This window comes from Anneissia japonica, unplaced genomic scaffold (genome assembly GCF_011630105.1).
Source record: "Anneissia japonica isolate Jap-2015-1 unplaced genomic scaffold, ASM1163010v1 scaffold288112_len223158_cov157, whole genome shotgun sequence".
Classification (NCBI taxonomy): Eukaryota; Metazoa; Echinodermata; class Crinoidea; order Comatulida; family Comatulidae; genus Anneissia; species Anneissia japonica.
In genome coordinates this window covers 1-11,988 of record NW_022745085.1, presented here as the reverse complement: position 1 = coordinate 11,988, position 11,988 = coordinate 1, and the positions used below count along the sequence as shown (strand labels likewise).

The window sequence follows — 11,988 nt, the reverse complement described above, 5'->3', positions numbered from 1 at the left end:
TTAGTAAAACAGCTTTTATGTGTGAATTTGGTAACAAATATTGTGCTTCAATCTTATGTTAATTTACACATGTACTTTTGTTTGCAGGTTTTTGGTGGTTGCACACAATCCAGGTCATTGTCAGTTTAGAGCTTAAAGGTTTTGTATGTTTTCGTTTAGATAAATGGCGATATAGAGCCTACAATCTATCACATATTTACGATGACCTTCTACTCCAACCAAGGGAACAGAGGACCCCACGGAAAAGGCCTCAAATACCAACAGAGGGTGCACGTTATCGGATGACATCAGCCGATGACGAAATGATCTGAGATTAGGTCATATACCCGATGAAGATACTATTTCGAAACCGGTTTAAATACTGTAGTGTTTAAATATTTAAAAGCATTTACTTAAATTTAATACTGAAAAGCATATTGTGGATAAAGCATTTATTTAAAAAATGAAAATTATTTCATTTAAAGAGTTTAATACTGTGGAGCATGATATGCATAAACTATTTTTTTTAACAGATTTAATTTCTGTGAGGCAGGTTCTTCATTTAGCCACTTTTTTGAAACAGTTTTAAATATTAAAAAGTTTTAAATATTTTTCTGTTAAAACAGATTTGAATACTGTGAAGGCTTTTGTGGATAACACTTTTCTTTTACATATTTAAATACTGTGAAGCATATTGTGTTTAACAATAAAACAAGATCGACTACTAACATGTCTATTATTATGTTGTTTTGTACTGTAGCACTAAACAATTTTTGAAATCCATTCAAATCCAAATCATACATTTCTACCAACCTTTAATACTAAAACTAAAAATCAGTACACCCTTTTATGTACTGAAGTATCTATTAGTATTTACGAATTGCATACTCACAGCATTTTACTGCTAGTTTAATGTTAATGAATAGGTATACTTACTCAGTTCTATCCCCCATTTAATATCAGTAATGAAGCACTTCAGCATCATAGGTTTCTGTTTCGGAGTTTCTGGGGAAAAAAAAACAGATTTATCAATATAAAGCAAAACAAAAATGTTAATGTTATAGGGAAAAATATTAAATATGAATGAATGCGAAATTGGAACAGGAACAGAACACAATTATATAATTTGGGCCAGCTTTAATTAGTTTACATTGTCTAGTACTACTGTTTCGTTTGAATAATGAATGACAGGAGTCAGCATAAATTAATCGGTTTGCTTTATTTTCAAACAAGCACCAGCAGTCAGGTTCGAAAACCTGTAATAAACAAAACATTCAAAGAAATGCAAAAAATAAGCTAAAAAATGCATATTCAAGACACTAAACACCGACGTTGGCGGCGTCCTCTAACTCCAGCTACATGTTATACTCTCGCGATCTCAATCAATGTATTTTACTATAGCATAACAAAATCAATAAATGACAATTAACTCTTCTGTAGTTATTATCTGATTAATCGGTACCACATAAGGTGTCACTAGAAAAGCCATCAATCAATTATGTGAGCTGGAAACTTAAATCGTAAACATGAGCTAGTATTTAGGCCTACACATTGTACATCACCATCTACACATGTGATATCAATTAACTCCGGCCAAAAGATAGTTAGCCCTAGACTAATCCTATAGGGTGAAACTAGCGCGGCAATAAACCTACGCTAGCTCAACTTACAACAGTACGGTATTAACACGAATAACGGGAAAGCATCATCTATATGAATCTACTACTGTATGTGTTAATTAATTACTACGTCTAGCACTTCTTAACTTATATCATTATAAACGAAATCTCAATTCAACGCTAAGTTGACTCGGTAAACGCAATACTACGGCTATGGAAACCCCTATAGAAACACTGGGGGCGCCAGATACTAAAATCAAATTACGCACTCTGTGAAACACTCCCCCCACCTACTAAGTAAAAATATCAGAACCTTAAGACAATTTTCTAGTCACTGCGTATTAGCATTTAACTACTAGTAGTCATTACAAATTAAAAGCCTAAACGATCATATAATAACGATCAGATCTGCTAGTAACTCAAGCTCAATACATTACTATATGTCTAATCAAGCTATTGTTCTTCAACTGTTATCAGCAAAATCAGTCTCTGCACTGCTCGCTTCACGTGGCTCGACCTTCCTGATTCACTAGTAGTCTTCAACTCGACACTCCTCACCAATCTTCTTGAGTCTGGATAAACTTCAGAAACTCTACCAAGTCGCCACTGTCCTCTCTTCACGTTCTCCTCCTTAATAACCACAACATCTCCCTTCAAATTACGATGTTCCACATGCCATTTTTTTCTCACGATAAGTGTAGGAAAGTAATCCTGTGCCCACTTCTGCCAGAATTGGTCAGTCAATCTCTGAACAAATCTCAATCTTTGTGCATTATTACCCAGCTTACACCAGGGTCCACTTGGAGGTCTCACAGATGAACGTCCGAGAAGATTATTTGGACATAAGTAACTTTCTGGACTCGTAGGATGCTTGCCAATAGGTCGCTCATTCATCAAGTTTGCAATTTCATAAAGCACTGTCTGCAACTCCTCGTACGACAACACCTGCTCTCCTATGACATGGAATAACGACTTCTTAACTCCTCGAATTAAACTCTCGGTGACACCATTCTGCCACGGTGCGTCTGGTGTGGAAAATGTCCACTCAACTCCATGACGAACTCCGAACCCTTTGATACTCTCCTTTGCTGCGACTAGTTGACTGCCACAATCACTGAATATTTCATTCGGGTATCCTCTTATGGATACAAACCGTCTAAACACCTTCAAAAAGGAATCCTCACTATAATCCGTCATCAAGTCTAAATGAACTGATCTTGTAACAAGGCAATTGAATATTACTCCGTAGGCCTTGCCTCTCACTCGCTTTTGGACTTCTCCCTTGACTTTCAGTGGTCCAAACAAATCACATCCTACCGAGCTCCAAGGTGGCAAAGGTTTCAGCCTCTGCAAGGGCAAGGGTGCCATTTGCTGCCTTATCTCTTCACCTTCAAACTTCCTACATCGGACACAGCTATGTCTTATACTGGTTACTAACCGCCTAAGTCGCACCACCCAATAATGTGATCTGATCTTAGTCATCGATGTGTCAACACCATTATGGCCGTCATCGTGTGTCATTACAGCGTACAACTTAGTAAACTCGTGATCATGTGACAGCAGAAGAACCATTTCGTGGTTGTAACTGAAATGCACATGTTCCTTAACCCGATCTCCAACGACAATAACATCATCTTCTCGAAGTCGTGGACCTAAGCTACCATACCTTTTGAGGAACTTAGGATACTCTTTGTGCATTAGGTCTCTGAGCTTCCTTAATCCAATATAGCTCCGCTCCTTTTAGTTTCTCTGTTGTTACCATCAGCGATGCTGACTTGAAACTCTTACCTTTCAGAACCTCCAGGACAATAGCCATCACTCTTAATAACTTTGAGTAGCTGCTAAACCTTTGAATCTGGATAGAATTAATAGATGTCTCTTTTACTTCCACTGTCATCACAACACCAATTCTCTCTGGGATTTCTTGAGTGCACCTTTGGGAAATTGGCCATTCACTGGCTGGCCTACTCAGGAACTGTGGACCCATTTGCCATCTGCTCCGTTTGGACAGCACACTTGGAAAACCTCCTCTAGATATTAAATCCGCCATATTAGACTCCCCCGGTATCCACCACCAGTCTTGTGGATCGGAGAGCTGTTGAATCTCCCCGACCCGGGTGGCTACAAAAGTCTTGAAACCATAACTCTCCTTCTGTACCATGGCTCTTACTATTTGGCTGTCCACAACGTAGAAAACTCTCTCAAACTCCATACTGGTCTCATCTTTGATTGTCTTAGCTAAACGAACACTAACACTGCTGCGCTAAGTTCTAACCTTACTATGGTTGTTATTTGTATAGGTGCCACCCTACTCTTGCTTGCCATGAGCCTCACGGAGTAGGTACCATCTTCGCATTCATACCATACATAGGCCACGGTTCCCATTGCTCTTTCCGATGCGTCTGAAAACAGTTTAGGAGTGGTTTTACCCCTTCCTTTACGTTGCTCAATTTAATGCACCTCTCTATTTGGACTTGACTGCACGTTCTAATGTCGTCGAACAACGCCAACCACTCTTTAACATCTGCTTCTGCTATCAGTGCATCCCAAGCTAGCTTTTCTCCCCATAATTTCCGCAACAATATTTTCGCTCTTACCGTAACTGGTGACAACAGCCCGAAGGGGTCAAACACGGCATTCATTCGGCTTAAACACCTTCTCTTTGTCAATCCATCCGTTATATCATCTACCACATTGCCGCACGCCACGCTCAATTTGTCTGCTATTGGCCCCACTTTAAGCCCAGTACCTTCAATGCTTCAAACTCGTTCGACGAATTGCTGGAAATTATTCACCTTTTAATCTTGAAATTCCCCGACTCCAATACTTTATCCATTTGCTCTGTCTTCTTTAGCGCCTTTTCCTCACTCTCACAGGAGTCCAGAACGTCGTCCATGTAAACGTTCTCCATAAGTGTTTTGACAGCCTCCGGGAACTCTTTTTCACTCATTTTCGCCGTCTTATGCAATGCACTGATTGCGATCGTTGCTGCAGGTTTATCACCAAAATTTACTGCGGTCACGCAATATGTACTAGGTGTTCTCCCAACCTCCATATTTCTCCACAAGAACCTGTGACAATGCTGGTCCAACATAGTTATCCCTACACTGTGATACATTTTTCGTATATCACCTACTATTGCCGTTCTCTCCCGCCGGAATCTCAATAAGACACCTAACAAACGGTTGTTGAGATCTGGTCCCTTTGCCCAGTAGTTATTCAGTGTGTGACCTCGGTAGTTCGCACTGCTATCAAAAACTATCCTCAGTGGTGTACTCTCACTATCCGGCTTAGGAACTGCATGATGGGCTATATAATGAACCGGTCCACGGTACTCATGCAACTCTGTGTCAGACACCTCTTTGGCTACCTCTCTCTCAATCATGTCCTGTATCTGTTCATTGTACAGCTTCGCCTTTTCTGGATCTTTCTCTAACGAGTATAGTTTTGCCAAAGCTACATTTCTGTTGTCTGGCAACTCGTTAGGATTCTTCACCCAAGGATATCTAGCAATCCTTCGCCCATTTTGGTATGTTAAGCCCTCTTCTATCAAACTTAGCTCTCGATCCTCCTGCAACATGAACTCCTTTGCACCTAATGGGCATTTACCACATTTACATCCACCACACTTAGGGTTACACCGAACTCCAATACTCTCGATAGTTAAGAACTGATTATAAAGAGTATCAACTTGCATCAAATGTATAGCTGCCAACGATTCACTCGCGCAAACTGGATGCCATCCTCCTACGCATTTACCAAATGGACTGGTACTTAACATTAGATTACCCACCACCTTTATCTTCTGAGGTTGAAGATTGGCGTAGTCTAAGCCAATCAACAGCTCTACTCTGCCTACAGGTCTATCAACTGTCCTCCAATCCACCTTCAGTAAACCGGCTAGTCGCTTGACATCCTGAACCCTTAAGTCACTGGTAATGCTCTCCATACCATATGCTTTAACCTTCACAATATCTCCACTTCTGTCTTTCAATAGTATGTCGTACAACTTTGTTTCTACCACGTTTTCTTCTCCGCCTACCTTGGTTAGTTTTATCTCTACATGATCTCCTTTAGCACCAACTCTTATTGCAGCCTCATGTGTTATTATTGATGCTGTTGCTCCACTATCAAATATTGTGTTAAGCTTCATCCCATTTCTAGCTTTAACAGCAATCGCCATCAGCATACAACCTCCAGGCTTAAAAACCGCACCATTATGTTTCACCTCCCTTGGCTTCTCGGGCTGTTGAAAGTGAATAGATGGATGGTGTTTTCTCTGGCAACCATCTTTCCCACAGTATAATTTCTTACATTTAAATACACCATGACCTGGTTTCAAACATCGGAAACATGCTCTCTTTTCCTTAACTAGTTGTATTCTGTCACTCACAACTTTCGCCAGGTATGCTCTGCAGTCTTCTGTCGTGTGCTGGGCACTATCGTGGATCAGACACCAACTGTTAGCTAGTAGTGGTTCACGAACATCAGCCGTATGCACTGATGCAGTTGGTTTGGTACGCTGGCTTGTGATATGGCAGCTACGCAAACTCTCTATAGAGTATTCTACACTCTTCCTTTCCTCTTCCAAGAAACTCAATAAACCAGACATCTTCTCAGTTTCTCCGATTTTATTTTTCTCATCATGTATGTGTCGTACCCATCTTTTAAACACATCGTCCGGTAATTTCTTCTCTATTTCTCCAACCACTCGAGAATTGGTCATTTCCTTCTCCAAGCCAGCTCTCTCCAAATTTCGGTAGCTAACCTCCACTAGATCGATGAATTCCACCAACTTTCTATCTTCACCCTCCTTTACCGCTCTATGCTTCACCAAATCACCTACTACTACATCCAGCAGCTTTGATCTATTACCATATCTGTCGTCTAACCTCTTCCACATCTTTTCAATCTTGTCCTCCGCTGGCATAACAACTTTCATTGGCTCACTACCTAAACAACTTCTCAATGTATATGATAACTGGTCACTATGTGTCGTTGGTTTCACAAACCTTATCTCATTATACCATTTATCTTCCTGATCCTCATCCTCTTCTTCCTCTACTTTGTTGATCACCGCATCGTGAGCTGTACGAAGGTTACGCCAGCACTCCTAGTTCCTCAATATAGCCAGCAGACATTTTTTGTGCCAATGCCGATCTTAATGAGTCACCCTGACTCACAAAGTTTCTCTTGCATGCATTTCCATGCTCTCTTTGCATCCTCCATGATATGTTTTATCTCTAGGTTTAGCAGCAAAATTGCTTACCTCCCTTTAGGTTGTTACTCTCTTCAGCTGGTTGAGCTGACGTTTTCGAAATGTTTCGTTTGAATAATGAATGACAGGAGTCAGCATAAATTAATCGGTTTGCTTTATTTTCAAACAAGCACCAGCAGTCAGGTTCGAAAACCTGTAATAAACAAAACATTCAAAGAAATGCAAAAAATAAGCTAAAAAATGCATATTCAAGGCACTAGACACCGACGTTGGCGGCGTCCTCTAACTCCAGCTACATGTTATTCTCTCGCGATCTTAATCAATGTATTTTACTATAGCATAACAAAATCAATAAATGACAATTAACTCTTCTGTAGTTATTATCTGATTAATCGGTACCACATAAGGTGTCACTAGAAAAGCCATCAATCAATTATGTGAGCTGGAAACTTAAATCGTAAACATGAGCTAGTATTTAGGCCTACACATTGTACATCACCATCTACACATGTGATATCAATTAACTCTGGCCAAAAGATAGTTAGCCCTAGACCAATCCCATAGGGTGAAACTAGCGCGGCAATAAACCTACGCTAGCTCAACTTACAACAGTACGGTATTAACATGAATAACGGGAAAGCATCTGTAACGTTCTATCTATATGAATCTACTATGTGTTAATTAATTACTCACGTCTAGCACTTCTTAACTTATATCATTATAAACGAAATCTCAATTCAACGCTATGTTGACTCGGTAAACTCACTACTACGGCTATGGAAACCCCTATAGAAACACTGGGGGCGCCAGATACTAAAATCAAATTTCGCACTCTGCAAAACAAATACCAATTCGGGCAATTTTCTTACAACACTAAGAAAATATTCCTCTGTTGTGATTGGAATTATTTGTATAAACAAATTTACTTACGCCTTTCTCCTTCCACTTTACAAGTTGGTTTCTAAATGGAAGTAAATGTATCAACTTGACAGAAAACCTCCAAAATTAAAAAATATCCATTCACATTACTCTCTATCCAGCAATGCAAATGGATACCTGGTAGGATTCTCAAGCTTGGTCTATTCAAATAAAGTATTTGGAACAAGTCATCCTAATCTACAAATAAAACAACTTTCCTATTTACAAGATATCTGCTAGAATTATTAAATTAAATCCCAGAAAACCTAGAACTTACTTACTTTCCTGCACCCGGGTACCTAGGGTTACCATATTTATTTTGTTTATTATTTATCATAGTTCTGTAAACATATGATTGACCATGGCAGGATTGTCTATAAAGTACCTTTCAGTTGCCTTTATTAAACAGACACTGTGGATGGTTTAGATAAGACATTGTGGAATAATTATATAAACAGGGCCCTAGTAATTGTAAATCTGAATGTAGTCGCTTCATGGACTTATCAGTCTTTAACAAAATGTAAAAAAAGGCACATTTTAAAAAATAAAAGAAACAACACTTACTCTGCATCACCTGCATGACAGAAAACTTGTACCGATGACGGCAATGGTGGCCATTCCAATACTTGCGAAGGCCACATCATGGACAATGGTATGCCTGGCAATCGAGCCCAATAGATATCTCCTGGATAAATTCAAATTTTTATTATTATTATTATTATTATTATTATTAATATTATTATTATTATTATTATTTATTATTATTTAGTTTTTTACTTTCATGGCATAATATTGTTTAGCCTCGTTTTATCTGTATTTTAAGGTTTTAATTATATAAATGTTCACTGCTTTTATAGCAGTCTTTTTACTATTGAATTGTATTGCATGTTATTATTATTATTATTCTTTCTAGTGTTTTATTTTGCTTTCGCGCTTTTTTATTTTTGATTTAAATTGTTTAGCCTCATTTCAATTGGTTTTAGGAATTAAGTTTTACTTGCCATTTTGGTTTATTGCCGTTTTGACTTAATAGGCCTCTTGCCGTTTTGACTTATTGCCATTTTGACTTATTGCCGTTTTGACTTATTGCCGTTCTGGTTGAAAAGTGTTGCTGTTTTGGTTTTTTGCCGTTTTGCTCATTGCCGTTTTGATTTATTGCCGTTTTGGTTTTTTGCTGTTCTGTCCAATTTTCCACCATTGGACAGGCCTTTTCAATAATGATAATGTTATTGCCATTGATTAGGGCCTAGGCCTATGTATTACCGTTTTAGCCTTAATTATATTAAATTACACAAAAATAAAAGAAATTACACGAAAAAGCAGTATGAAAGGCACAAACATGGGCTGGACTTCAGTGATGATGTCTGATGATGGTGGTAGTCCTACTATCTATGGGCCTACCATTCTACCACCGGGGGGTGAGGGAGGCCTAGGAACAGGCAGGGACTAGGCCCCTATCCTATAGGACTAGGCCTAGCCTAGCATGATTGACATGTAAAAATAATAATCGTTTTTCTATCCTAGCCTAAAATACTAGAATAAGCCCAATCCATGGATAAACAAGAAATAAAACTTACCTTTTTTCCAATCTCCTGCATTTTGTAACCGTGAAGTCCAATAAATACCAAATATATAGTCAATTGATCTCTAACCATGAGGTATCATGTTATCTTTGATTTGCTTGACAGGAAGAAGGCAGCGAAACTGCCTGAAAGACTTGCAGGTGTGTGCTAGTATGTAGATTGTAGTATGATTATTGATAAAACTACTAAACCCAGGACATTTTGTATTTGAAAAGATAGTTAAGCGAGTACAAAATTATAGAGGGGGCTGTTAATTTAGAATAGTAAGACAAATGGTATGGAATATCGGAAAACCTAGCTAAATAAGGACATTTGAGGTGTAGGCCTAGGAGGGTAGGGTAGACTCAAAAGGGGATTGTAGGCCTAGACTAGAAGTGAGGACACGAGATTTGACCTCACTTATTTTTTTTGTCCTGAGATTAATAAGAAAATATAGGCGATTGTCCTCACATTGGTTTACCATGGTACTGATAATATCGAGATTTCTCTTATTATAAAGTACAAGCTATGTTTTATAAAGAAGTATAGTATAGTAAATCATATTTTTAACACAGGAAACTCTCATATGTTAATAAAACAATGCTAGTCCAGAGTATTCCTAGTAGTAGTGCACTGTAATGCATACCTATTTTAATACATCTTGATCTCAGGGGTCAAAAACATTTTTCAATTTTTTCTGGTTCATGGAGCTATGATTTTTTAAATAACATATGTCAGAAAATCAGCCCAAAAGCTTTTCTCATTTCTGTTGGTTATACACTGCTGATTTGCAATGTTTGTCATCACTTCAAGATGTCTACCAATTCGTGAAAAGGCCTATGCCCTAATGAATTCATGAGTCATAATGCAAACATGTAATTCTTTACTGAGGGCTTGCTTTCTTGCAGTTTTTATCTTAACATTGACATCATCTATCATTCATAATTTTTCTCTTAAGATCGACATCATATGTTGTCAATGGAGAAACTGCAAGAGTTCCTAAAAAATCGAGGGCTGACCAGGGTCTTTGAACGATTTCAGGAAGATAATGTGAATCGAGATGATTTTCTTACATGTTTTGATTTTAAAAAAGGGCCTTAAAATAGAAATGCTCTGTAGAAATACGCCTTTTCCACGAATAGATAGACATCTTGAAGTGATGACAACACCCAAGTCAGTGGTGTATAACTGACAAAAATGAGATAGGCTTTGAGGCCAGTGGCGGCGCCAGCGGGGTGGCAGAGACAAAGGCACTGGACAGGTCAAGCTCCCCCGCCGGACAGAGCTTGTCGGGAAGTCAGACCATAAGATATTTAAAAAATAGGCACACACCAAGCCAACACATGTCTGTCACCGTCTGAGAGTGCCATTTTCAGCCATCTAGAGGTTGATATTCTTTAAAAAATTCTCATTTGGGATTGGGAACCCCCTCTCAACCTCTTCTTCCAGCTCAAGCCTATGAGCTCAAGTCTCCCCTGTCAAACAACTTAGCCCCCAGAAAATATATCCTAGAGCCGCCACGGTTTGAGGCTAGCTGAATTCTTGACATGTTATTTAAAAATTCCTAACGGAGGGTTGTATCACATAATTTTCCCTGGAAAATATTTTACACTGTATGATTGAAAAAAATTGAAAAATTGTGTTGACCTATGAAATAATATTGGAAAAAGTAGAGCCTATCTAACTAGTGTATTAGAATAGTACAGCAAGTATTGCAGTAACTAGACTCGTGTAAGTTTTAGTTAAAATATGATATAGAGATTTTCCTTAGTTAAAAATATGGATTACTATATTTCTTTCTAAAACCCAAATTAGTAGTTTATAATAATAGAAATCTGTAAGTCAAACGGTAACTGAAACTTGCACGAGTCCAGCTACTGTTGTACTGCACTAATTAGATCTATTCTAATACAGTGGTGTAGAATAGAACATTTTCCAAGAAAAATTATTGTGATACGACCCTCGTTATGGAGTTAAGGATTTTTAAAACACAAAATCATCAAAGCTCATCTTTTTTTTTTGTTGGTTACACACCATTGGCTTGGGTGTTGTCATCACTTGAAGATGTCTACCGATTCATGGAAAAGGCATATGCAAATACAGGCAAACTCGCTTAAGTCGAATGTGCCTGAGTCAAAAAATTGTTCAAGTTGAAATTATTCTTATGTCACTTCATCCTCTGAATAATCTGATTTCTCATGCATTTCTCCTATAGAAGAATAAAAAATATTTTGCTTTCAGGGTAGGGCGCCGCCAGCACTTAGCGTTAATAGACCCCTTTCAATGTTTACATTTGTCTATCTTTGTCTATCGTCAAAAAAGATATTTTATACATATTCAATCTAAAGGCATCTTATTTTCGCCCAGTCTTTGAGATCATGTTCTACAATTCTAATTTTTGGTTGCTAAATTTTTTTTAGATATTCTGACATTTATTTTGTAGGATGTTTTCCAGAAAGTTCCAATGAAAATAAAGTTTTTACATACACAAATTCCCATGTAATCTCTGTTTTCAAAGTTACACACATGTTATTTAGTTTTTTTGTTTTTTTACTTTTGCAGATTGATAAAAAAGTAATTTTAGAGCTTACAGATGAAGAACTGAAAGACTATGTTCCTGTAAAGGGGGACAGGGTATCTCTCAGAGTGTTTGCTCGCAAGCAGGAAGGAGAAACTTCAGCAGAAAACTTGA

General features: G+C 38.1%; 2 protein-coding genes across 2 annotated transcripts; both read right to left on the bottom strand.

The window, feature by feature from the left end:
• Positions 1 to 2,051: 2,051 nt before the first annotated feature.
• LOC117119909 (uncharacterized protein K02A2.6-like) lies at positions 2,052 to 3,170 on the bottom strand. Its single transcript, XM_033264887.1, has one exon. It carries the CDS (start codon positions 3,168 to 3,170, stop codon positions 2,052 to 2,054), a length of 1,119 nt encoding a protein of 372 aa, XP_033120778.1.
• A 1,219-nt stretch (positions 3,171 to 4,389) lies between these two features.
• On the bottom strand, positions 4,390 to 9,332 carry LOC117119908. Its single transcript, XM_033264886.1, has 3 exons — positions 9,312 to 9,332; positions 6,868 to 7,009; positions 4,390 to 6,686 (listed from the first exon to the last, which is right to left on the bottom strand). The coding sequence occupies exons 1-3, from the start codon at positions 9,330 to 9,332 to the stop codon at positions 4,390 to 4,392; spliced, it is 2,460 nt and encodes an 819-aa protein (XP_033120777.1).
• Between the last annotated feature and the right edge of the window lie 2,656 nt (positions 9,333 to 11,988).

What these genes read in the sequence shown, in the direction of transcription:
- LOC117119908 (XM_033264886.1), bottom strand. Translation starts at nt 9,332, where the DNA reads ATGCAGGAGATTGGAAAAAAG. An exon ending in TGCAGGAGATTGGAAAAAAG is followed by an intron (nt 7,010 to 9,311) that starts GTAAGTTTTATT and finishes TGTTTATTACAG; the next exon opens with GTTTTCGAACCTGACTGCTG. An exon ending in GAGTAACAACCTAAAGGGAG is followed by an intron (nt 6,687 to 6,867) that starts GTAAGCAATTTT and finishes ACCTTCGTACAG; the next exon opens with CTCACGATGCGGTGATCAAC.
- LOC117119909 (XM_033264887.1), bottom strand. Translation starts at nt 3,170, where the DNA reads ATGGTTCTTCTGCTGTCACATGATCACGAGTTTACTAAGTTGTACGCT.